This window comes from Sesamum indicum, linkage group LG10 (genome assembly GCF_000512975.1).
Source record: "Sesamum indicum cultivar Zhongzhi No. 13 linkage group LG10, S_indicum_v1.0, whole genome shotgun sequence".
In the NCBI taxonomy this organism is placed as follows: domain Eukaryota; kingdom Viridiplantae; phylum Streptophyta; class Magnoliopsida; order Lamiales; family Pedaliaceae; genus Sesamum; species Sesamum indicum.
In genome coordinates, this window is record NC_026154.1 from 1,150,100 (window position 1) to 1,175,847 (window position 25,748).

A 25,748-nucleotide genomic window follows, 5' to 3' on the forward strand; every position below is an offset into this window, starting at 1 on the left:
GAAGAAAACAGGACAGAAACAAAGAACTCCACCCCCATGGGGCAACAACCTAACCCCAACTCAAGTCGAAGCTACCCATCGCCGCCACCATCGCCGCCGACGGAACTGCACCAGAGCGATGCGGATGAGGACGATCAGAACGTGAAGCAGCTTCAAGAATGCTCTACACTCTACTTAGCATTACAGGTATAAATTATGTTTTTTCTACCAATTGGTGACTTAAACCCTAAACCCATTCATAACATTCGATTCATACCGCAGAATTGTCTGGTCAATTCCAACAGGAACTGGAAATCTTGCCAAAAAGGTATTTCTTTTTTGCGATTTTCTTATATGCCGTATAATTATTTCAAGTTATTTTTGTGTTCGGATTTTTAGCGAAGAAAGTATCTCACAGTAATTTTTTATTTAGTGCTAATTACGTTGTTCCTGATCTGGAGCAGAAGTTCAAGCCCTGAAGGTATGCAACGACAGAAGGAAAAAATGAGCAGATGAACTGAGAATTGTATTGCAGTTTTGGTGATTATTGACTTTTTTTTACCATGTATTTTTTGACAATTTTTTGCTTTTTTAAGATCATAGATTCCAGTGAAAAATTAATTGGGAAAATCATTTTTCTTTGTTTTGCTATGATATGAGAAGCTTGAGCTCTTTTGTTTCTTTAACATTCTTGCATGCTAATATGCAATGAGATCCAGTCTTTATAAGTTTCCTACCAGGCTTTAGTGCTATGCCAGATTTGTAAAGTTATATATATAATTGATTCAATCTTAATATATGTCTTTTTCCTACACATCTTTGATCATTTTCCTGGTTGAAGATTAGGCCAAGAAGGCATTTTCATGAACAAAATAAGAAACAAATGAAACCACAGTAGCCAAAACCAGCATATACCATAGCTTATTCACTTGGAATATCCAAATTAACATCCATCAATATAGAGTGCACGCAATATCAAAAGTGCCAAAGGCAACTCTCCATCATATTCTAATTGCCTTTCCTAGCACTACAAGAACATGAACCACATTGTGGAGCAGGAGTAGAAGCAGGAGCGGGCACAAACTTAATCGACACGCTGTTAACACAATGCCTCTCATCCGTTGGCACCAGATGACCCTCACCTTTGAAGACATGCCCCAAGTGCCCACCACAAGCGACACAAGTAATTTCTGTCCTCCTACCATCAGGGTCCGGCTAAAACACACAAATCATAAAGTTTTATTAAGTGGATGCACATTCAAAGAGTTGGAGAAATGGATTGATAGTGATATGGATACGATAGGATACTAACAGAACGGTTGATGGTCCCCGGTAGACCTTCAAAGAATGCAGGCCAACCGCAACCAGAGTTGAATTTGGTTGTGGATTTGTAGAGCGGTGTTCCGCAACCAGCACAGTTGTAGATCCCTTCTTCGTAGAACTTATCGTAGTGCCCGGTCCCCTTAGGCCTGTTCATATAAAATTAGTTAACATTTCTCATTTTTCTGAGAAGAACTATCTATCATTACACCATAAAATGACATGCATCAAGTTCTTGTTGCATTTCAGCAAGATTCAAGCAATCAAGGTTCTTAGCATTCTCACGAGGAAGCAAGAAATTGGAATAGTAAAATCCTTATTAGATGTTTGGACTCAATCCATAGCCTCATCAAACCCCATAAAATGCAATAAACAGTCAGATCTACAATCCACGAATTCTCACCAAAACAAACACAGCTGGAAACAAAAAAATAAAAGAAAGAAAAAATCAACATCTTTACCCATACAAAAATACTTCAAATATTCATCACTAACAAACAAAACTGATGTAAAACCAGAAAAAACCACAAAAAGGTTCATCATAGTACTAACTCAGTGCCCTTTTCGCGGAGGATATGAAACTGCTCGGGAGTGAGAATGGCCCTCCATTCCTCCTCCGATTTATGAACTGAAACAGGTGTTGACGCCATTAGATTTTCTCGCAAAGTCTTAGGAGTTTGAGTTGAGATGAGTGGAAGATTTTATAGTGGGAAAGTGCATTTCATTTTGGGTAGGAAAACCCATAATGGAATCTTTGAAGTGGATCCTAATGGGTCTTGCGAAAATGAATATGGACGGATTCATGGGTCAGAGGGTCCTTTATGGCGGATTAAGATTGAAATTGGAGAGAAGGGAAATAAATCCTTATTTCCATTGTATAGAAATCGATTTGGGAATTCTTTGGTTAATTAGGATTTGCAGAGGTATTGATTGGGGTCGTAAATTAGGGAGGAAAATTTCATCTATTTTTGGTCTTAATTTGACCTAATGTTAGAAAAGGACAACGGCGATTGATGGTTGAATCAAAATTTTTATTCTTAATTTTTATGATATAGTCGAACAATTTAAATACCTTTTCATTTCTGAATAAATAAAATGATAACTAATAAACGAATTACTATCATCAATTCAGTCACAATAATATTTGAGACCTTTATCCCATAATATATAGTAATTATAGCCCAAGTGGACTAAAATAGAGGGAGAAAAAATAAAGCTAAATCTTGACAAATAATGACTCATACTATTAATACTTTTGGGTCATCATAGAAATGGAACAAGATCGTTAACACAAACAGAGCTGATTGTCATAACCCAAGGGACCTCGCGTTAGAGCTGCAGCGATTTTACAGAAGGCGCATTTAACTGCTTAAACTACAGAAACCCGTTACAGCATACGGTGTCGTCCTCTCTGGTAGTCTGCTTCAATCGTCTTCTTCAATCTCAAAAGCCTTTGCCGTAGAACCCTAAGTATGAAAATTATTCAACCACAGGGGGCCTGAAGAAGAGATATTGCGATTATTTCTGCGTACAAAGTACATCTTTCGGATTTTTACCCGTTAATATAAGCATAGGAAATGTACACGCATCTTTAAAGAAAATATTCGAATTAAATATATTTAGGAAACATGGCATTTGGTGGGTTTGGCAAGAACTCAGGTCCAAGTACACCGCCCGGAGCTCAGAACCCTTTTGCCAATTTTCCTCGCGCTCCTTCTCCTTCTCCTCCCCGGCCATCACCCAGGTATGTATTTATGCGTATTTACGTGTGGGTTAGCTTGGATGTAAGTTTAAGCTTATGAATTGCATTTGACTGTGTCTGGAACTTGAAATTAGTTAAGCAAGGAGCTTGACTAACATTTCCTTCATTTGGTTTTCAAGAGAAAGACGAAAGGAGAATCCTTGTACAAATTTGAAGTCTGGGATATCTTTATTTATGAGTGTGTCAATTGTATTATTTTTCAATACAAAACAACTTCCACATGCTCGCTTGGTTGTCAATTATGCCAAAGAAAAATGTGATATGTGAGTTCTCGGAAGCTCCTTTTTTTTTTTTTTTTCTTTAAACATTCCCCCACTAAATCCTGGATCCAACATATCACTACTGTCTGTTGGCTTTTATTTTACTGTGTGTATGGTATTCAAAGTAGCAGCAAGGAAATGAGCAGTTAAGGACTTGATCTTTTAACTGCCTTCTATTGTTTGTGATCCCCTGAGTAGACCCTTTTTTAAGATTAGTTTTTCACTGTTTATGTTGTGCTTTCTACTCGTTGATTTGGGTAACTTCTCTTGGTTCGGTCTCTAGAAGTGACTCATTGTTAAATTAGTTCTTATGCCATGTCAAGGCACAAAGAGATATACACACTTAAATCTTGTGGCATCATGGACATTGGAAATCAAATACCGTCCATCAATTTACTTCAGCTTACTTTTTATGTGTCATTTTATTCTGTAGTGTTGTAAACTACTTGAACAAGTGATAATTGCAATAGATTAATCCCAGTTGGACATGTGACAATGGTAGAGGCATTAAATCCATTTTTGTATATTAAGAACCATTTACAGTGGACTGGTCGTTATAATCCTGTCATGTAGGTGTAGAATTTCTTTAGGTACTATATGACTGACTTCTCACATTTCTATTATTAAATGGTAGTTTGATTAGGTATTGACTATAGTGATCTTGTTGCTTTCGAGGGGCTGCTTTCACCATCTTTGCCTTCTTCTGTTCCTTTCCCAGGAACACATAAGTGATTATCTGTGAAATCTTACTGTTAATTTTTAACCATACGTCCTTGGCGTTCTACTATCTTTACCTCATCCATCAAGTGTTTTGTATTGTTTGCTTGGTGATTTAGTTTATGTTTCTGTTAGAATGCTTTGATTTTCCAAGTGAGGATAATAGAAACTTTCAAATGCTCTACTGTTTTTGGTGTTCATTGACAATGTCAAATCTAGTTTTTCCCTTTATTAACAGTTCAAACATTGCTTGCATGTTTCTTCACTTAAGCAGGCATAAATTTTCTCTAATGAACAATCTGTTAGCAATATCAGATGAACTCCTCAAGTATGCCACCTGTCCTTAAATTGCCAGTGAGTCTTGAGTGAAGTTTGTGAGAACCCAATGTACCTCTATAAATTAATCTTGAAAGTTCTAAAGTCCTTGATACTTGATAGTCACGTATTGTACTATAGATAATGGATTTAAAATTAATAACAATATCAGAATAGGAAACTTTATTTCCGGGTGTTCCAAAGGGGATATAAGAACGTGTAACACGAATTGAATCCCAACCACAGAGTCTTTGTTTACATTTCTTGTTGATGGTTTGAGTTTTCCTCCAGAAGCAATGAACCTCCTTTGAGATGGGGTGAGATAAGATCGTCATCCTTTAAAGATTCTGGTACCCAGACTTATCAAAGGCCTCCTATGATTCTGCCACTGGTTGCTTCAAGTAATTCAAGAACTGGAGCGCCTGAAAAACCTGCAGGAGTTCAACATTCTAGAATAACCAACTCACTTTATTCTCAATCTCCAGATGAAATTCCCAAGAACTCCAGGAGTGTTATAGAAAGGTATGTTGTTTTTGTCTTTCAGGCTTTTTCCCTTGATTCTAATTTTATTCATTTGTATGGATACTGTACAGAAACCGCAAAGTCTTCATTTATTCTTTGTAGCCTTAGTTATAGGCCTTTCTGATCATATACCATACTTCATTCTTGGAAAAAAAAAATAGTTCATTAGTTCATTTTTTTTTTCCAGGTGTGAATTTGTTGCTCCACTGTAATAGTGTAACTGTGTACAGCCAAATAACTTGTTTGACAACTTGGATTTGGAAATCTTTCTTCAGGATGCCAAAATTATTGGGATGTAGCTTTAAATACTAAATTTTGTAGTGCTGAAATTCAATGGTATTTTAATCAGTATATCCAGTTGGAAATCCTTTTCTTTCCTAATATCTATTTCTTGCTTTTGATAGTCCTATAGATTTACCCAAGAGCTACGTGGCTCCTTACCGAGCGCGATCGCCTCCCCTGGTTCTTCAGAGCAATGGGTATGTTGGTGGCAAGCAATTTCAGAATACAGAAATTCACCAGTAAGTTTAGCCTACGTGGATCCTGGCCATCATCTTTTCTGAACCACTTCCATTCTCCCCTTTATTTGTCCGCCTCTTGGTTTTCACGCATGTGCATGGATCTGTATGCAGCTAAATCTTTTCCTCTCCACACCCTTGCTTCGTATGTGACAAGTATAGATATCTGCATCTTGTTTCTATTGCTTAATTTGGCTGGGAAGCACATTATCCTGCTGTCTGTCCCGTAGTCTATTTGGCACATCTCATCGTTTTCTGTATTCTATTGTCATACTGATAATAAGTGTTTTAGTCTCTGGAGTTGTTCTGTATCTTAAATGTTAGGTCTCTGCAAGGTGTACAATTTTATTCATTAAGTGAAGGAACTGGCCTTGACCTAGACTTGGTATTGAGCACCTGACATGGGTTATTCATCGTCAACAGAGAATTTTATGTAAATAGTTTGGAGATGTTTACCTCAAAAATCTCAAGGAACTTCTTGCTTGTTAACATTGTATGCTTATGAATCATGATGCATTCCTGTCACCTGATTTCCATTATTCAGAATAACATCAAATATTAAGCATCTTTGATTTTGTTACCTTCACGTGCCGTGAGTGGTTAGATTTGTGTATGCTACATCTCTAAGTCTACTATTGTGGATTTGTTATGCAGGCGCCCTTTCTCTTCCCAAGTGTGGAGTAATCAATCGAATCCATCCAGCCATTATACCAATCGACCAGCCAAAGAAGGAATTTCTTCAGTCTCGCAATCAGGAGGCACTTATCAATCTGGACCAATGTTTCAGACCAAGCATGCAGATGTTCCACTTCCTAAACGAACAAGGTCTCCAACACTTTCCCCTACCAGTGGGTTTTCCCCAGAAAATGCCGTTTTCCATTCAGATGGTCACAAAAGGTATAAGTGAAGTATTTGACTTTTAACAGCTATAGTTGTCAAAAGAAACTTCAAGTTCATTTGTTTTTCCTGCAGTGCAATCAATTTTGAGCTTTGCAGTTTGACATGCTGTTTCGTCTTGTCTATTGAGAATGATTGCATTCAACTTCAATTGGCTAAATTTTGATTAGCTCATACCAATGTCTCAGCTACCCCGTAACAGCAAAGCATCAAATAACCCTCTACCATCAAAGAAATTCTTAGCTGGTGTTTCAAGTCTTTGAGAATGCAGTATTGCAGCCATTTTGCTTTATATGTGCATCTGAAAATTCTATAATGAAGAGAGTTAATGGAAAACCAGAAAAATGTCAACTACCAAATGGTCTTGCAAGCTTGAGCAATTTCGCTGAGTTAACAACATATTTTCTGGGTGCTGAAGGACTATTAAAGGGATATTGATTCTTGATAGGTAAATTTGCAATGATTCTGTATATATTTTGGTTCGTTGGGGCTAAAGGCAAATAGAAGGAACTATGACTTGGTATGAGTTAAAAGTGTTTGATTGAGATTGATCTAAGCATAATTGCTGGTGTCATATAGACAAACAGTTGCTTTTGTTTGTTGTTAAGGTCTATGACTCGTTGAGTTTTTTAACTTGTTGGAAATAAGTTCAAATTATGGCATATTTGATGGATCTGGAAAGTGTAAAGAGTGATACCTGGAGCATTATGTTAATCAACTACTCAACTTTTTTGTGTGGTGTTGTATCCCACTTTTATAAGTTTAGTTTTCACAAAGTGGTATGCGCAAAATAGATTTCTTGATTCTTCACAATTGTGGTGAGAGACATTAACTCCATATTTGTATCCAATAACCTTGGACTGTTGACATGGTTGTAATGATGCTATCATCACATCACTTGAAGTCCTATTGTATTTTATCATATTTCTGTCTAATTTTGGCATTTGTTCTAGATCTGTAATTGACTATAGGGACCTTGATGCTCCTGAGGAAATGCCTTCACCGCCTTTGGCTTTTGAAAGCAGCTTCTCTGGCAGGGATTCTTCCCATCCATTTGCAGGAAACCAAAAGTAATTATCTCGTAGATGTTGTTTTTTATTCCTCGGCAAACTTCCAATTTATTGATATCCCTTCTTCAATGGTACTACAAAATGTTTATTTGCAAAACTTTATCTTATTACTTAGATGAATACTTGAATCTTTACTGCTTTTACATTGATGAAGTGTATCTATCAGAATTCACCGTTTAAAGCAATGCACTTTGTTTGGCAAGTAAGAATGTATAGAATACTATGCTCAATATTTGGTTGGGTGGGTGATGACATTTTTCGTGTTCTTTAACCATCCCCGTTTTATTGATGTGCACAAACATGTGTGCATGTGAATTTAAATGAAGATACATATATACATACATATTTTCTGTGACGCATAAAGTTCTATTACTGGCTCAATTTGGGGCATAACAATGCTGATGTGCTGTTCTCTGAGCATATTTGCCACAAGTTACTGCTTTCTAGACTCTTATCTTCATATCTTCGGCCATTATTTTAGTTTCTGCAGTTTTTGATTCTTTGTTGCATTGGGTTGTTAATGTCTTTGAGAGGACGAATACGAAGTAGTTCTGGTCTTATTTGGAGCTGTGAATCAAAATTAAGTAGGAAATTCTTGTTTTGGTTAATGTCATACATTTTAGTTGATTAAATGGCAATCTCTGAAATGAAAATCCTGAGATGTGTAAACTAAGAGTGAGGTCTTAATCTCAAGGTTTTATTCTGTCAAATTTATGTATGATCTGGACTGAAATATACCAATTTGTATGTCTATGCTGTGTGTTCATTTTGCAGGCTTTTGCCTTCCTCCACCATGTGGGTTAATCAGTCAAAATCCTCTAGCAATAATACCACCCGTCCAGTTGAAGAAGATATGCCCTCGGTTTTGACAAAAGGGGGTGCTTACCAATCTGGAAGAACACCTCACACCAAGAATGCAGATTCTCCTCTTCCAAAACGTACAAGGTCTCCAACCCTTCCATCTAGCAGTGAAGGTTTCAAGCAGAATTCTGTTAGTGATTCAGATGGTCTCAGAAGGTATGCGAGAACTTGACTTATTACATCTTTATTTTTTTTCTTTTTTGGCTTTTCCTTATTTGTGGCCAACATGCTGTGAAAATGGAGTACCGCATTGATGTAAATTACAACTTGATTCTGGTTGGATTGCCTTTATTATGCATTGGTGTGAGCAATGTGCATTATGATTTGAGTTTGCTATCTAATCATATCCGGTAACTTGCCTGTTTTGGTGACATTTCTGTTTCTGGTTTAAATGAATTGCTATGTAATCAATCAACCATCAGGAACTGGGCTGAGGTCTTTACCTGTATCACTACTTTGTTTCCTTACCCACCTTTATTTCCCTCCCAAGTACAGCAATACAGCCCCTACTTATCCCGTCTTTATATTATTCCCAGATTACCTCCAGTTCTCTAGACCTTTTTGGTGAGTTTGTAGTTAGGCTTTTGTATGTCTAGAAGTCAAATCATGTGAATCTGCAGTGGGGCATGTTCTTGGACCAAGCAGAATTTGGAAATGGTACTTTGATGTAGAAATTCTGATTTTTGCTGCATAATTGTGTCTTCTGCCATATTTACCTTTGGAACAGGGGCAATGCACAGTATCATTGAAGTGTTATTGAGAAAAGTTGTGTTGCTTCAGGAATTAATACATGTGCCAACCAATTTAAGATAAAACAATTGTTTGTTAGTAGGAGAAAACGTGAATTCAATGAAATCTCATGTGCACCAACTTTTGCATTATTACTTTGTTTGTTATCTTGCATCTCCACTTCAAATGAGGTCAAAATTTTCCTTCCAGAACTTCTGATTTTCAAAGTCATAGACAGTCATCGAGATCTGGACAGACCAACAGTGATGAAGTTGTCACGGACAAGCCTGTTCACTTTCCAGCTGTCAAAAGAACTAAGATACCTGTACCATCTTCATCTGATCAAGTTTTTCAAGAGAATTTGGATTCTGCACAAGAGATTGAGCGGTAAAATTATTATTTCAATTGTGTTGCCCTTTGGAGTAATATGTTACATATGGACACTGTTGGAGCTGCATCTATTGCGTAGAGAAATACAAGCTAAAGCAAAGCGCTTGGCCCGTTTTAAGGATGAACTAAGCCAACCTGTGCAAAGCCATTCTACTATGAAAAACCAAAGGTCTCCAGCCAAAAGACAGCATCAGTCTGCATTGGAGAAAGAAAAGTTGTCTGAGGATTCAACAATGGATGCCATGGGGGACGCTGTTGGTGCCAACGGTTTCTCAGATTATGAAGGCAGGGCATCATCCAGTAGTATAGTTGGATTATGTCCAGATATGTGTCCAGGTAATTGTCATAAGACTGAGCTGCAGGGTGCTGCTACTCTCTTCTTGCATATTACATTTTCCCATGTCAAGTGAAGCAATGTGTTTTCTGATCCTTATGCGTTTGCTTGTCATTAATGTGGCAACTCGAGACACACACAAGTGACATGGGGTCATTATAAGTAGTTGGTTGCGAATGATTTCTCCTTCTTGACCGTGGTCTCAACCATTGTCCTCCACTTAATCATGAAAGCACGCACTTATCTATAATTTCCTCCCCTCTGTGTACTGAAAATCTTATCATGTGGAATGTATTTTTATTTGGTTTAGTGAATCTCCAACTGGTCTGACCTTTTAACTTGTCATGGGCAGAGTCTGAGAGAGCTGAACGGGAAAGAAAAGGAGATCTCGATCAATATGAACGCTTGGATGGGGATAGAAATCTAACCAGCGAATTTCTTGCTGTTAAAAAGGTAGATATTGGCACTAATATAAAATTCAGATAGTAAGAAGTACTTAAATTAATAACACAACATGCTGAAGGGGTCATCACGTGATTTTCAGTATAATAGGACTGCAGAGAGGGAAGCAGAGCTTATACGTCCAATGCCAGTATTGCAGAAGACAATGGACTATCTTCTTAATTTGCTGGATGAGCCTTATAATGATAGATTTCTTGGATTGTATAACTTCTTGTGGGATAGAATGCGGGCCATCCGTATGGATTTGAGGATGCAACATATTTTCAATCTGGAAGCCATCACCATGCTGGAGCAAATGGTATGTTTTGTCTCTCTGATTGTTGCATACCGTGATAATAATTGTATCCCAAACCTATGTTTTGATGACTGTTGGACATCCTGTCAGTGGATATGTTATACTATGTGCACATATCGATGACAAGTAGTATTTTCTGGTCTAGATGTGGTCCAAGAGGCTTCATCTTGTATTAGCACATTGATTTTCATTAGAGGGGCTGTATTGTGAATAAGCTCGGATATTTTCATAGACCCACTTGTCCTATAAGGAATTGTAACTTTTTCCCTATACTGAAGACCTGAGGATATCTTTTTAGGAAAACAATTCTTTCTGGTATTTGTAATTGTTTTATATGATAGCTTCTTATGAATCTGCCTAATATGGTTTCATCTCAGGGAACAACTCCCCATCCCCACCTGCATATTCTTCTCACTCAGTTCGGTCTTTCTTATGTTTTTGATGGTATACTTCTACTTTCATAACATTTAAAGAAGCTAACTTGTGTTGTTAATATTGATCTGGCAGATTAGACTACACATAATAGCCATGCACGAGTTATGTGAATACACCAAAGGAGAGGGATTTTCCGAGGGATTTGATGCACATCTTAATATTGAGCAGATGAACAAAACTTCCGTCGAACTATTTCAGTTATATGATGATCACAGAAAAAAAGGAATAACTGTGCCATCTGAAAGAGAATTTAGAGGTTATTATGCACTCCTCAAGCTGGACAAGCATCCGGGATATAAAGTAAGTAATCTAAGATGGAAAAATGGTTCTACAACTCCCATTTTGGTGTTGTCTATGAAATAAGAAAATCATGCCAGGTTGAACCTGCAGAGCTGTCGCTTGATTTGGCTAAGATGACCCCAGAAATGAGACAAACTCCAGAAGTGTTATTCGCGCGTGATGTAGCCAGGTTTACTCAACTCTTTTTTTTTGGGTCATCACTTTGTGCAATTGAGTATTATTTTTTTCTAATAGAGTATAATTACTTTATTGCAGAGCCTGCAGAACAGGCAATTTTATTGCCTTCTTTAGGCTTGCCCACAAAGCTAGCTATCTTCAAGCATGTCTTATGCACGCTCATTTCTCTAAGGTATGGATTTAGCTGCCTATATTTATTGTTTCTGAGAAGTCCTCCACCATTGAAGATTGATACATTTCTGTTGGACTATAGAATGTCAGTGCAGTTCATGTTGGTATTGTAAAGTTAGGAGGTTTGTTGGAGGCAAGGCTAAATTATGTAGTTTTATAACATCTAGCCTACTTAAACAGTTCTCCATTATCAATGTACTCCTTTTCTTCTATTATTTATTAGATCCAGCCTTCTTTCATTTTAGTTTAGTTCTGAAATCAGTTCTCCTAGTCAGTGAAAATTGCTTGCAGTTATGCAGAGGAATGTTATAATTGATGTTTCATACTCTTGCTGTTTTCACCAGTTACGCACACAGGCCCTTGCTTCGTTGCACAGCGGTCTGCAGATTAACCAGGGAATTCCCGTTACCCATGTTGCTAAGTGGCTTGGGATGAAGGTAAGTTTTTTCAGATTTTTGTTATTTGCCATCGTAGAATGTCTTTAAGTTTCTTCATCAGTTTTCCTCCTGTCATTTGTTTAAAACAGGAAGAGGACATAGGAAACCTTCTGGAATACTATGGGTTCTCAGTGAAGGACTTTGAAGAACCTTACATGGTGAAGGACAATGCATTTATCAATGTTGATAATGACTTTCCTGTCAAGCGTTCTAAACTTGTTCATAGGAAAAGGTCAAGTATGATAGTGAACGATGTTTCATTTCCTTCACTTACTGAACTTTCTGCTGCTGAGGAAGTAAAAGAATTCCAAACAAGGAAGGGTTCGGAGCCAGTGTCTACTCCTTCGCAGCCCGTTGTGCCTGTAGGTACTTTCCAGTTCCATGATGAGGAAATGCATGAATTGGGTACCATATTGTCCCCAAAAGGCAGCATGCAAAAGCACATGCAGAAAAAATCTATTGACCCAATGACACCGGATGAAAAAATGGATGTACATGACATTAATGTGGCTTCAGCTAGTCCTTTGGTATTGGATTTCACCAATAGCGCCTATAATCGCCAACAAATCCGGGTCGAGTCTCCACAGAAACCAAAATATGATCCTGGTTTTAGGAACTCTTTTGGTAGATCAATCAAGCATGACTCGGAAGCAACAGCACCAATCACATTTGAAACTGCTGAGGAACAGAGATATCCTGTTCTGCCTCTTGATTCCATTGTTCATACTCCCGTACCACATTCTATGTTCACAGAAGACTTAGAAAATGAAGAACTTACAGGTTTCTTGGAAGAAGATAAATCTGATGAAGCAACAGAAAGTTACTATGCAAGAGAAGTTGCTGAAGCCAAACTTAAGCTGATATTAAGGTTGTAGAGACTAGAGTCTGTCATTATTTTGGCTGTTTATTATGATTGTTTTATTGGATGCTGTCCTTACTTATTTTATCGGTCAGGATATGGAAGCGGCGTGCAGCAAAGAAGAGGGAATTGCGTGAGCACAAACAGTTAGCATCAAATGCTGCATTCAGTTCGCTGTCACTCGGCCCACCGATTTGGCAGTGTGAAGTTGTGAGTACTCTATAAAGTCTATGTTGCTTTCTTTATATATTGGATCTTCACTAGATGTATTTCACTCTCTTCTGTTGTAATAGTTGTTTATACGACCACTTTGTATCACAGGTTTGTTTTGGCAATAAGTGGGCTGTTTTTTTATGGTATTGTGTTATGAGCTTCCAGATTAATCAGGATTTTGGACTTCTGGAAGGAGCTAACTGAAATTGTGGTTGTAAAAGATTTCCTCAAATTTTGCGAGCTTAATGTTTCTTCTATTCCATGGAAAGTGGTTGAACTGACCGCTCTATTTATCAGTTACATGTTCAACTTACAATATATAGTTCATTTGGAGGGACTCAATTAGGTTTTTGCAAGTTGAACTGTTTTAATTGTTGAAGTACAACACAATTTTATTATTTATGTCCTCGGACCCTGCATGAGTTTATGAAGTACACACAAAACAAATGTACTGTGTTCTTCTGTTACATCAGTCCTGCATTCGTTGCAATTACAGCTTGTGTTTTGTTATCAAGAGGAATTAACACATCAACTTCTCAAAATTCACATTTTCAATATTTGTGGCCTATTTTACTAAGTTTTTCTATCTGCTCCTTCCTCTAAAGCAAGCAGGCAGTTATGGCACGTTCGACATTGATCATGTCATGAGTGAGAGAAATGAAATTCAAGAAAGATCATGGTCCGTGCTGAATCCTTCAGATGTGGTTGCTGCTAAACTTGCTGAAAAAAATTCAGATGCCAAATGCCTTTGCTGGAAGATGATGTTATGGTCGCAGGAGGAGGCTATCCATGGAGACAGTAGAGAGTTGCAGACTGAAGCTTCTATGTCCGCTGCAGGTTCATGGTTGCATTCTAAGCTTATGCCTGCCAGCAATGATGGCGATAGGAATCTGCTTGTATCATCTCGGGGCCTTGCAATTTGGAGAAGTTGGATTCCTGGCCAATCTGGCGCTGACCTGACCTGTTGTTTAACAGTTATCAAGAGCTCAACAAATGAGGATCTGGATAAGGCAATGATAGGAGTAAGTGCAGTTCTGTTTCTTTTATCAGAACATATTCCCCTAGAGCTTCAGAGGAAATGGCTGCATGACCTTGTTATGTTGCTACCTTCTGGTTCTTGCTTGCCTCTTCTTATCTTGAGTGGGTCTGGCAAGGATGAGTCTCTTCCCTCTACCATAGCTAAAGGTTTAGGGCTCCATGACATTGACGAATCGAGGGTGTCTACGTTTTACATTACTTTTCTTAAAGACAAGGATACAGAAGAGTTGGATGGTTTTTTCAGTGATGAACATCTAAGAGAAGGATTAGAATGGCTGGCTAGTGAATCACCACCACAGGTTGTTGTTAGCAAAACAAAGACACGTGAATTGGTCCTGTCCCACTTAAATTCTATGCTGGACGTCCGCAATGAGATAAATACTCACAGACTTGGTCCTAACAACTGCATTTCAGCTTTTAATGAAGCTTTGGGTCGATCCATGGAGGAAGTGGCTGCTGCAGCCCATGCAAATCCCACAGGTTGGCCTTGTCCTGAAATTGACCTTCTCGAGGAGTCAAGTGATGAGTACCGAGCCACAACTTGGGACTTGCCAAGCGTAGGATGGAGCGCAGCTTCGAGAACTGAAGTTTTGATGTCTGCAATGAGTGATTCAAAACTCCCTACTTTGGAGGATGACTTATCTTGGTTATCTGGAGGTCTGAATATCAGTGATGATATTGAGAACCAGAAATCACGCCTTGAAAGTTGCTTAATCAACTATTTAACAGAGGCTAGTCAGATGATGGGAATAACCTTAGCCCAGAAAGAGGCCAGTATAATGCTTCAAAACTGTACCCGGCTTCAACTCCATAATATGACTTACTACATCATGCCAAATTGGGTTTCAATTTTTCGAAGGATATTCAGTTGGCGATTAATGAATTTAACTATTGGGGAGGTCTCCTCCACGTATGTCTTGGCGCAGCAGCATTACTCACCTGCCCCAAGTTCTGAAGTACTGGATAACTTGGAAGTGGAGGTTACTACATTTTTGCCTCCTTACATTGTCCATCCGTCATTTGATGAATTGGTTGAAGTTGGCTATCACCGTGGGGAGTTCAGTCCAAATCATACGGAACATGAAGCATTTCAACCATACTCACCTATGGCTCCTGATGATGCTGACGTTGCAACATCTAATGGCAATGTCATCTTGATGGCGAATCAAGAGCAGAGTTTCCAAGATAGCATATTGCCTAGTAATGACCATTGGCCAGCTGAAGAAAATGATGACGTAGGTCAGCTGATGCACGCCGCTAAAGCTACTGCTACTAAACAAGCTGACACATTAAGCAAATTGTTGGAGAAGTGTAATATTATGCAGAACCAGATTGACAAGAAGTTATCAATCTACTTTTGATATAGTGTTTCTTCATGTCAAATTTTGTAGCATATCTGAAATAATACCAACAATTAAACAACCAGATACATGTACTTTATGCAGGGAAGAGTTTGTGCATTTCCAGACACCAACAGCTTTAGATGTTTGCTCCCTTACAGTTTCATCCCATTTCGCACTCTATTTCTACATTGTAAACAGGTTCTTTTTGGGATCCGTTCTCTCTGTGTGTTTCCATGTATTATTATTTGCTTATTAAGTGCTAGTATTCATTTAGTCGTTGTATTATGTGTTTAATTTCCAGTTCTGCAATTGATTCACATTCTTTGGGTTTATGCATGAAGCTAGTGTTTTCTATTTCCAGCACGAGCAAGAAAATCCCAATCCCCCTAACCCAGCTCTCCTTTTCATTTCTCAATCAAGTAATGCCACTAATTTGCTCAAAGCTGTTGGACAATACAAGGAATTTATTATTAGAGTTCTATTTGTTTTGTTCATTTGTCAAAAACATGTCCTGGATGAGCTCAGGGGAGGAAACCAACGTTATGATCTCCATAGCTTCAGAAAGGAGCATCATATCACTTCTGCAACTTATGCTCCATACAAAGCTTACGTAGCTGATCTGCTGTATCATTTACTGCATCTTCTTCTTCATTTTTCATTTTCTTACTTAGTTCTGCAGCTTTAAGCCTCATAACTTCCCCCGTCTCCTCCATGATGACCTTATTTATTGCGTCTGCAACACCAGCTCCGCGAAAACCTCCATTTTCATCTCTCTCGACTTCAACACTGACACCAGCCTCGACCACTAGCCTAGCATTCAAGGGCTGGTCAAGTTTCAAAGGCATGGCTATAACTGGAACACCAAAATAAATGCTTTCAATGATGGAACTCATGCCACAATGACTCAGAAAAGCCCCTGTACTTGGATGTGCTAAAATGTTAGCCTGCGGAGCCCATCCCTGCAAAATCATCCCTGTGTCTTTTGCCCTATCAAGAAATCCTGTTGGCAGTACCTCTTCTATGCTAACTCTTTCTCCAAGAGGAGATCTGACAACCCATATAAAGTTAACATTACAGGCTTCCAACCCTTTTGCTATCTCTACCATCTGATCCTTAAACAAGTAGTTTTCACTTCCAAAGGAAATGAAAACAGTTGAAAACTGATTTTTCTTACTTAACCATTGCATGATCTCTGCATGCTTTGCTTCTTCACTGTTAGCATGTGTAACAAGTGGACCAACAGGAACCAGTTTTCTTTTGCACAAGAAAGATAAGTGGTCTATGTATTTTCTTTCAATTGCCCTGCAGGTTCTCATCAGAACAATATCACAAGATAGCCTGAAGTGGTCAAATCCAGAATCTTGATCTTTCTGTTTGTTTCTTCGATCAGAAGGAGCCATTGCTTCCAAAGCCTTTCTTTCATAGTCTCGAAGATATATTGCCTCAAATGGAAAAACTGAATTGGCAGATATGAAGTAATGAAGGTAAAACGAATACGGTGCAGCTCCTGAAGTGGCGAAATGGACGGCCGGAATGCCTAGTGATAAGGCAATCTTGGCCGCCCACGGTTGAAAAACATCGTATATCAGCATATCAGGCCTTATAGAGCTAATGATATCGGAGAAACTGGAGGTTGACATCTGAAAGGTCTCAAAGAGTTTAGGCATAAGAGCCGGCGGCACATTTTTCGTTGTGTGAAAGTGTGGAGGGAGCTCAGACAATAAAGGTAAATGGAGTTCCACTAGTTGGATTGAAATGGTAGACGAGCTCTTTTCTAGAGCATCACTGATGGAACTAAGATTGACTGCTGTGGAACAGAAGAATATGTCAAAGTTCTTGTTTGACAGATTCTTGGCTAGTTCAAGATAGGGGAATACATGCCCATGGCCTATCCATGGAAACATTAAAATGCTGAAATTTGTTTCTTTTGCCTCCATAAATGGAACCCTTTTGCCGTTTCCTCTTACACTTTCAGATGGGCAGTTGGAGTATAATGGAAACTCTTACTGATTCATTGTAGTTTTATAGAAAGGTATGAAGTCAAGGAAGACAGATTGGGAATATTAGCCGGCAACTTTGTTTTCTTTCTTGTTGAGCTCATTGGTTGCATCACTAGATTGTATCGCATGAAAGACTTTTGGTCCTGCATTTTTGTTTTTCACTGGCTTGATGACAACAGAACAAGTGAAAAAGAAACCATTTCTTGGTAAAAGATGAATAAGTGAAACTCACAAATGTCATTCAAATCAAAGCTTCCCTCTTCAATTTATAGTAATGTCAATGAGGACATCAACTTTTGTTCACAATAAATTTCTTTAGCCTAAAAAGAGGTTCAAATCGATAGTAGGCCTAACAAGTGGTTGCATCTGAAAACTGAGAAAGAGAGGCCAATTTGAAGAAAAGGGAAAAATCAACCAAAACAGAACAAACAATGTCTCAGGTATAGAAAGCTGGTGGCCAGAACCCAATAAATTAAATGCGAATGCAGATATCTGGAGATTGTATCGTGCTTAAGCTGACTGCCCAATATGAGCCAAATTCAAAGGAAAAACAGATTTTGAAGCATTATTTCACAAGATATGTTCATTTTATGTAGCAAGGGATAAATTAAGGAGATACTGAAACATATGGGATATTTTCCTAAAAGATAAAACCATAATAGAACTCGAAGTTTCAGAATACATGTAGGAAAATGCTGTTGTTTATTACATCATTCTTTTGGAAAAAAATGCAAGCAACACTCCGGTGATATTGTAAATGATCAAATTATACTCTTACACAAAAAAAAAAGAAAAACATTGCAACTTACCTCACTGTGTCTTTCAAAAGTTTACAGTCTTGCATTTTTTAATATGAAGCAATTTACTTTTTTAGACATGGAGGTAAATTGCTATACTTTAAAAAGCGTAGGGAGGTAAATTGCATTAAGCCCAATCATTTTCTTGTGAGAAATCTTCGTTTCTTTCTCTTACCGTCTTCCTTTGTGCTAGGCATGATAGGCAACCAACTTTCTCATCTTACTAAAATGGAAGAACCTCAAATACATGCATCAAATGATTGAGGAAGGCCCTGCAAGCTTAGACTTTATTACACCTAAACCAGAACTAAATTCTTAACTTCATGATCCTTGCACCTTATTCTTAAGACACAGCTGCCACAGTTGGTCAGCTACTTCATCCAACACTTGTTCTTTTTCCGTCTTCATCGTCTCGCCCAGCTCTCGTGCTCTACGCCTCAGGCCATCTCCACTCTCCTCCATGAACACCTTCTTAATTGCTTTGGCTATTTCCTCTCCCTTAAATACCTCATTTTCATTTCCTGGAACTTCCACACAACCACCGGCTGCTGATAACATCCTAGCATTTATCGGCTGATCAAGCTTCATCGGCATTGCTATGACAGGAACACCATAATACATGCTTTCCATGATAGAACTCCAACCACAATGACTCATAAAACCTCCTGTATTTGGATGTGCTAAAATATCAGCCTGAGGTGCCCATCCAGTAATGACTATCCCTCTTTCTCCAGCCCTGTCAGTGAACCCCTTCGGCAGTGCCTCTTCTAAGGTAATGGTCACTCCAACAGGAAATCTGATGATCCATATAAAGTTAACATCACAAAGCTCCAGCCCTTTTACTATTTCTTCAATCTCAATCTTGGACAAGAAGTACTCACTGCCAAAGGAAATTAATACAGTGGAATGCGGGTTCTTGTTCTTACTTAGCCATTGAATGATATCCGAATGCTCCTCGTTGTTTTGGTTGTCATCGCTGATAAGTGGACCAACAGGCACTATTTTCTTATTGCACAAAGCAGAAAGATAATCTATGTGCTCCCCCTCAAACCCCCTACTTGTCTTTGATAGAATAATATCACAAGATTGCTTGAAATTCCCAAAAAGGAAATCTTGATCCACATCAAAGATATTGGCATACAGAAACTCAAACAGTTCTTCCAAACTTTTCAGCTCATAGTCTTCAAAATGGATTGCTGGGAATGGAAACCCGGCTTTTCCAAACGTGTACTGATGATGTAAAAAGGAAAAAAGGAATGCTCCATAGATAGAAAAATAAACAGCAGGAAAACCTTGTGAGGAAGCAACTTTGGCAGCCCAAGGTTGAAAAACATCATATATCACCAAGTCAGGTCTCAGGGTGCTGATGATTTCTGAGAAGCTGGAATTTGATGTTTGAAAGGCTTTAAGCAGGGCGAAGTTCAGATCTGGTGGCAAATTCTTGGTTGTGTGGTAGTGAGGAGGAAGTTCAGGAAATGGCTCTAAATGGAGTTGTACTAGTTCTATAGAGTTATTCAACAAGTTCTTGTCAATGAAGTTCTTGATTGAACCAAAGTTGATAGGTGTTGAACAGAAGTATATCCGCAAGTTTTTTCTTTTCAAGATTGCTTTGGCTAGCTCAAGATAGGGAAATATATGACCATGAGCCAACCATGGGAACATTAGGATACTGAAACTAGTGTTTTCTGTTCCCATCCTGGAAAAACTGAAGCTCCTCCAGTGGAGGCTTGAAATTTAAAAGTAATACAGGCAGAGAGCCAGAGAAAGCAACTATTTATAAATTATGATCTTTTGACATTTCGTTCCAGCACAAGCAAGAAAATTTTACCGAGCAACCCCAGCTTTCTGTTTCATTTCTCAATTACATGGGATAAAAATGAGTCAAAGTTGTGGGTCATTATAAGGAACTTATAATTATGGACCCCATCTGTTTTGACACTTTCAAAACAGGTTAATCATGGGTTTTACGTCGCAGGAACTATTACTCACAATCGTCAAAGCATATAATTCCTCCATATGAGAGTCGTGTTAGATTAGAGTTGAATTCATCAGTTCTGAATTGCCATCCCCTATTCAAGGCATCACGAATATGAAACGTGCACGTCTCTGTTTGGTAAAACAACTTAATAAAGATTTACAACCATTCTGTGGCCAGGCACCACCAGAATCGGGCTGATGCTTGTTTCATGGTGAAAAGTTGACAGAGTTTCATGTATTTCTTTAAGAATTCAATCTTGAACAGGTATTGACCCAGTGCCCGTCCTAGTAAATCACTCTATTGAATAATTATTTCCACTTCATAAGTTGATATCAATGGGAAAAGCAGAATTAAGAGTGTCGACTAACTGATCAGTTCAACTCCAGGGTGACTAAGAGAAAAGTTAGACTTAAGGAGTTGATACAAATCCGGAGCTTACCTAAATTCTTGATCATGTTTTCATAATATACTTTCCTTAAGATATTGCAAGGCACCTACAGAACAAAAGTGACATTCTGATTTATTCCTCACACCACCATTTTCTATCAAAGTAAATGATAAACATTACGCTATATTTGCTACAAGTTTGTTGGTAGAAGATTAGTTTGTTGATCAAAATCTCGTTACATTTTTGAGGATTTTATTTGAATTGATCAGTTAGTTTTTTATTTAGTTTGTGAAAAGATACTGGAGTTCTACTGAAGTTCTTCTGCTCTGTTTCAGCTGAATTCTTGCAGCAGACACGTTTCAATTGAAGAAGAACAAGACTTGAAGAAAGAAGTGCTGAGGAACAGGCCCAAAGTTGCTTTTAACACTTTTATTAATAGCTTACACGTTTTTTCTCTGTTTTGTTTGAACACGTGTGCTTGTCATAAACTCCTTTCTTTGGCCACGTTTCTTCGACAGTTGACAGCTTACTTTCCAAAGCTGTTCTGCGTAACAGCTGCAGTGCTTAGTTGATTTGGGTGGTTATTTGCGGCTTATTAACTGTATATATTGTCCAAGATACACACTTTCTTGAATATATGAAAATTTACAGAAAGCTTCTTCCATGCCTTCATCTTCTTCTTTCATCTGTTTGGTTTCTTTGCAGTTTGTTTTGTTGAGATTTTCTTGAATTTGTTATAGTTATCTTCTTGTAACTCATCGCTATAAATAAATGAAAATCAATCATCTTTTATTTTCCGAAAACTCGAGTGTTATAGTATTCTTATTTCCCAACAATAAAATACTGAAAATTAAAGGTGTAAATACATCTATTTTCACCTTCAATTTCATTTTATCTGATGAGAGTAACTTGAGTCCCTTCTCTTCTCCATTACCCCGCATTCTTCTGGACTGCAAAGGCCATACAGAGCTGCCTGCAATTGTATCGGCAAATGAGTTAGGCACACCAGCATTTGTGTAGAACTAGAAAGCTTACCGAAGAACGATGTTCCATTACACGAGTGATGACAGACATCTTGATCATCAGAGGGTCTTGATAAACCTCTCAAACTTTACTGCCTGAGGTTGAAATGATCGGCAGTTTACTGCTTACTCTTCTTGCAAAGCCACAATAACTCTTGTGCTGCTTCATTTTCGGCTTGTTCCTCTTCATTTTTCATTTTTTGACTCAACTTTCTAGCTCCATTCCTTAGACCACCTTCATTCGTCTCCATAATGACCTTGTTTATTGCTTCAGCTACCGCTTTTGCAGAAAAGAGTCCATTTTCATCCCTTCCAACCTCCACTCCAGCACTAGCCTCCACCACAAGTCTGGCATTTATCGGTTGATCAAATTTGATAGGCATGGCAATTACCGGGATGCCAAAGTACATGCTTTCCATGATAGAACTCCACCCACAATGACTCACAAAACCACCAATACTTGGACATGATAAAATTTTAGCTTGTGGTGCCCATTTTCGTAAAACAAGGCCTCTTTCTTTTACCCTGTCAAGAAATCCTGATGGAAATGCATCTTCAATGCACAGGGTCTCTTCCTCAACAGGAAATCGGGTGGCCCATATGAAGTTACTTTCACATAGTTCCAACCCCTTTGCTATCTCTAGAATCTGCTCCTTGGACAAGAAGTGCTCACTGCCAAAGCAAATGAAAACAGTTGAAAATCTTTCCTTTCTACTTAGCCACTGCAAGATCTCCCAACACCCCTCATCTTCGTCATTAGGTTCTTGAACTATTGGACCTGTGGGCACTACTTTCTTCTGGCATAGTGCAGAAAGATAATCAATATACTTCCCTTCAACCCCTCTTAAGCTCTTAACTAAAACAATATTAGAAGACAATTTGAAGTTTCCAAATGCAAAATCTTCATCGGCATCTTTTACTTTTGGTTCAACGGGAGCACGTAGATCAACTTTTTCATGTTCCAGAAGATATATTTCTTGATAAGGGAAAGTAGTGGTGGTCCCATATGTGTATAAATGATAGAAAAATGAAAAAGGGGCTGCTCCTGTAGTTGCAAAGTAAACAGATGGTATACCTTGAGATAAAGCTAGCTTTGCCGCCCATGGTTGGAAGAAATCATATATCAGTAGATCAGGCCTTAAAGCATTCAAGACTTCAGAAAAGCTAGAACTTGACATCTGGAAGGCCTGCAAAAGGATTGGCAAAAGATTGGGTGGTAAATTCTTGGTTGTGTGGAACTGTGAAGGAAGTTCAGGCAATGATGGTAATCGGAGCTCGATCAGATCTATTGAGGCTGTAGCAATAGGTAAGTATGTTGCCATGTTGTTTCTGATTGAATCAAGATTGATAGCAGAAGAACAGAAGTATATGTGGAAACTTCTCTTAGAGAGTGTTTTGGCTAGTCCAAGAAAGGGGAATACATGTGAGTGTGCTAACCATGGAAACATTAGAATGCTGAATTTAGGTTGTTCATTCTCCATGAGTGAAACCTCTCCTCTAGTTCCTGTTTTCAGCTAGACCATTATAATTGTGCTGAACTATCAAAAGAGTTCTTTTGATTGCTTTTCATCAACTTCGTGGTTCTATTTGTTCCCCAAGTAAACCATTAATCAAGACTCTACTTTGTCTCTTTAAATTTTTAAGAATATCAAGTGGAAAAATCATCGTTTAGAATAGTATTCGTACAGGGGTCAAAATCATCAAAGCAAAGTAGCCCACTCCACTTGACCATTCAAATCTTGAATAATTGTTAGATATATGATAAACAATGGCCTACATTGGATAAATCAATCTTGGCTGTTGGAGATATATCATCATTCAGGAAGCTTCTTTTACCTATTATGAACATATGTTTAACTTTTTATATGTTTCTCTTAGTGCAAGATGTGGATGACAACCACCTTTTATTTCCAGAAAGAATTCAAACTGAAAGACTGTCATTCAGTACTACCATACAAGGGAAAGTTGTAGCTGCGATCAGGTGAATGGAGAAAATTAATACAGTTACTATTCTTGCAAGAACCATACATACAATAAGTTAATGAGATCAAGAGACTCCGTCATGTGAACCTATCAAATTTAACACCATACATCCTTAAAATCAACTCACTTTTCACTGCCTAATCTGGAATTTGTTATCTCACTTTGTTTCTTATTTTTCATACAAATCTTCAAAAGCTGCTCTGCTACTTCATCCACCTCTTGTTCGTCGCTCTCTTTGATTGAGTCGCTCAATCTTTTCCCTCTATCCCTCAGTTCTTCACAAAATGGTTTCTCCACAGTCACTTTATTTATTGCTTTCGCCAATCCTTCTGCCAAATAGTGTCCATTCCCATCTCTTTCGACCTCTACTCCAGCACCAGTCTCTACCACAAGTCTGGCATTTATTGGCTGATCCGCTTGCATCGGCATGGCTATAACTGGAACACCAAAGTACATGCTCTCCATGATAGAGCCCCACCCGCAATGGCTTACAAAACCACCAGTACTAGGATGGGCTAAAATCTTTGTCTGTGGTGCCCATCCAGGAACTATGATCCCTCTGTCTTTGACAGTTTCAAGAAAGCCTGCGGGCATTGCTTCTTTGATGCTACTCTTCTCCCCAATGGGAAACCTTACAACCCATAAAAAGTTGACATTACAAAGTGCTAACCCTTTTGCTATTACTTCTATCTGATCCTTGGACAAGAAACACTCACTTCCAAAGGAAATATATATAGTTGAATACTCTTGTTTCTCACTCAGCCACCTCATGATCTCTGAGAACTTCTCATCATCATCGCCACTAGCATCAGCAATAAGTGGACCGGTGGGCACTATCTGTTTCTTGCACCTACTTGATAGATAATCGATATACTTCCCTTCAACAGCTCTAGAGCTTTTCATCAATATTACATCAGTAGAGAGTTTGAAATTCCCAAATGCAAAATCTTCGTCAGCATCTTTTAAATTTGGCAACACACGACCACGAAAATTGTTGTTCTCATGATCCAGGAGGTATATTGCCTGATAAGGGAAAGTGGAACTAGCCCCCTCCGTATATATATGATGGTAAAAGGCAAATAATGTTGCACCGGCAGATGAAAAAAAAACGGAAGGTATACCTTTGGATGAAGCAAGCTTTGGAGCCCACGGCTGGAAGAAATCATATATAAGCAGATCAGGGTTGACAGAATTCATTATATTTGAGAAGCTGGAACTTGACATTTGAAGGGCCTGTATAAGGGTTGTCAGAAGATTGGAAGGCAAATTCTTGGTTGTGTGCAACTCAGGAGGGAGTTCTGATGATGGTGGAATATGGAGTTCGACTAGTTGTATTAAGGGATCATCTGATACATCTTTTCCGGTGTTAGTTCTGATGGAATCAAGATTGATAGCAGTAGAGCAGAGATATATGGAGAAGTTTCTTCTTGAGAGTCTTTTGGCGAGTTCAAGAAAGGGAAATATGTGTCCATGAGCTAACCATGGAAACATAAGGATTCTGAATTTAGCTTCTTTTTTCTCCATGAATGTGAAACGAAGCTCTGTTGGATGTCTGAAGTGCAGAAACTGGAAAAATGGTGAGAATTTGAAGGCTTTTGAGGGATCAGTTCTTGCATTCCCCTTCCTTATGCCTGCAGATATCGATAACTAAGGCCTCATAACTTAGGAAAAAAACAAATAATACCGCTAGCCACCTGTGGATTGATAAATTCTATGCTAGAACCACCGACTCAAAGTCAACAGTTGTTACCAACACAAAATTCCTCAGCACCAGAGACAAAAGCAATTTATTTCAGACTTGCAGTCACAGTTTTCCAGAACAATGCAATAAACATGATAGTAATGAGGGACCTTCTAGTTCATCATTCCCATTATTATAAACAAAGATACAAACGAAATGCAGAAACAAAATTCTTGAAACTTCTCCATATATTATAGACCAAAATCATAAAAGCCAGATATGATGAGCAGTGTCCCATTTATGCTTTAACAGAATAAACAAGCCAGGTAGCCCATATAAAGTTACTTTCACGTGCTTCCGACCCCTTTGCTATCTCTAGAATCTGCGCCTTGGACAAGAAGTGCTCGCTGCCAAAGCAAATGAAAAGGGTTGAAAATCATTCCTTTTTACTTAGCCACTGCAAGATCTCCGGATACACCTCATCTTCGTCATTAG

At 38.4% G+C, this 25,748-nt stretch overlaps 7 protein-coding genes across 10 annotated transcripts; 2 read left to right on the forward strand and 5 right to left on the reverse strand.

The window, feature by feature from the left end:
• Positions 1-769, forward strand: LOC105171470. Of its 2 annotated transcripts, none has more exons than XM_020697096.1 (3): positions 1-186; positions 262-307; positions 413-769. In XM_020697096.1, the coding sequence occupies exons 1-3, from the start codon at positions 37-39 to the stop codon at positions 493-495; spliced, it is 279 nt and encodes a 92-aa protein (XP_020552755.1). In that variant the 5' UTR covers positions 1-36; the 3' UTR covers positions 496-769. The 2 variants fall into 2 exon arrangements, with proteins under 2 accessions (XP_020552755.1, XP_011090903.1); XM_011092601.2 differs by having other exon boundaries at positions 444-769.
• On the reverse strand, positions 864-2,332 carry LOC105171471 (peptide methionine sulfoxide reductase B5). The gene is made up of 3 exons (XM_011092602.2): positions 1,852-2,332; positions 1,292-1,448; positions 864-1,194 (listed from the first exon to the last, which is right to left on the reverse strand). Exons 1-3 carry the CDS (start codon positions 1,947-1,949, stop codon positions 988-990), a joined length of 462 nt encoding a protein of 153 aa, XP_011090904.1. The 5' UTR covers positions 1,950-2,332; the 3' UTR covers positions 864-987.
• Positions 2,564-15,618, forward strand: LOC105171472 (SAC3 family protein B). 3 transcript variants are annotated; one of them, XM_011092604.2, is made up of 17 exons: positions 2,564-3,043; positions 4,645-4,875; positions 5,280-5,396; positions 6,048-6,290; positions 7,244-7,360; positions 8,135-8,377; positions 9,161-9,337; positions 9,420-9,676; positions 10,027-10,127; positions 10,219-10,434; positions 10,939-11,166; positions 11,244-11,335; positions 11,422-11,515; positions 11,859-11,951; positions 12,041-12,819; positions 12,906-13,020; positions 13,629-15,618. In XM_011092604.2, the coding sequence occupies exons 1-17, from the start codon at positions 2,928-2,930 to the stop codon at positions 15,420-15,422; spliced, it is 5,013 nt and encodes a 1,670-aa protein (XP_011090906.1). In that variant the 5' UTR covers positions 2,564-2,927; the 3' UTR covers positions 15,423-15,618. The 3 variants fall into 3 exon arrangements, with proteins under 3 accessions (XP_011090906.1, XP_011090907.1, XP_020552701.1); XM_011092605.2 differs by having other exon boundaries at positions 4,648-4,875; XM_020697042.1 differs by lacking the exon at positions 7,244-7,360.
• On the reverse strand, positions 15,980-17,071 carry LOC105171594 (beta-D-glucosyl crocetin beta-1,6-glucosyltransferase). Its single transcript, XM_011092756.2, has one exon. The coding sequence runs from the start codon at positions 17,069-17,071 to the stop codon at positions 15,980-15,982; it is 1,092 nt and encodes a 363-aa protein (XP_011091058.2).
• Positions 18,286-20,032, reverse strand: LOC105171473 (beta-D-glucosyl crocetin beta-1,6-glucosyltransferase-like). The gene has a single exon (XM_011092606.2). It carries the CDS (start codon positions 19,894-19,896, stop codon positions 18,523-18,525), a length of 1,374 nt encoding a protein of 457 aa, XP_011090908.1. The 5' UTR covers positions 19,897-20,032; the 3' UTR covers positions 18,286-18,522.
• Positions 21,336-23,227, reverse strand: LOC105171474 (beta-D-glucosyl crocetin beta-1,6-glucosyltransferase-like). The gene is made up of 2 exons (XM_011092607.2): positions 21,624-23,227; positions 21,336-21,540 (listed from the first exon to the last, which is right to left on the reverse strand). Exon 1 carries the CDS (start codon positions 23,068-23,070, stop codon positions 21,709-21,711), a length of 1,362 nt encoding a protein of 453 aa, XP_011090909.1. The 5' UTR covers positions 23,071-23,227; the 3' UTR covers positions 21,336-21,540; positions 21,624-21,708.
• On the reverse strand, positions 23,510-25,248 carry LOC105171475 (beta-D-glucosyl crocetin beta-1,6-glucosyltransferase-like). Its single transcript, XM_011092608.2, has one exon. The coding sequence runs from the start codon at positions 25,094-25,096 to the stop codon at positions 23,696-23,698; it is 1,401 nt and encodes a 466-aa protein (XP_011090910.1). The 5' UTR covers positions 25,097-25,248; the 3' UTR covers positions 23,510-23,695.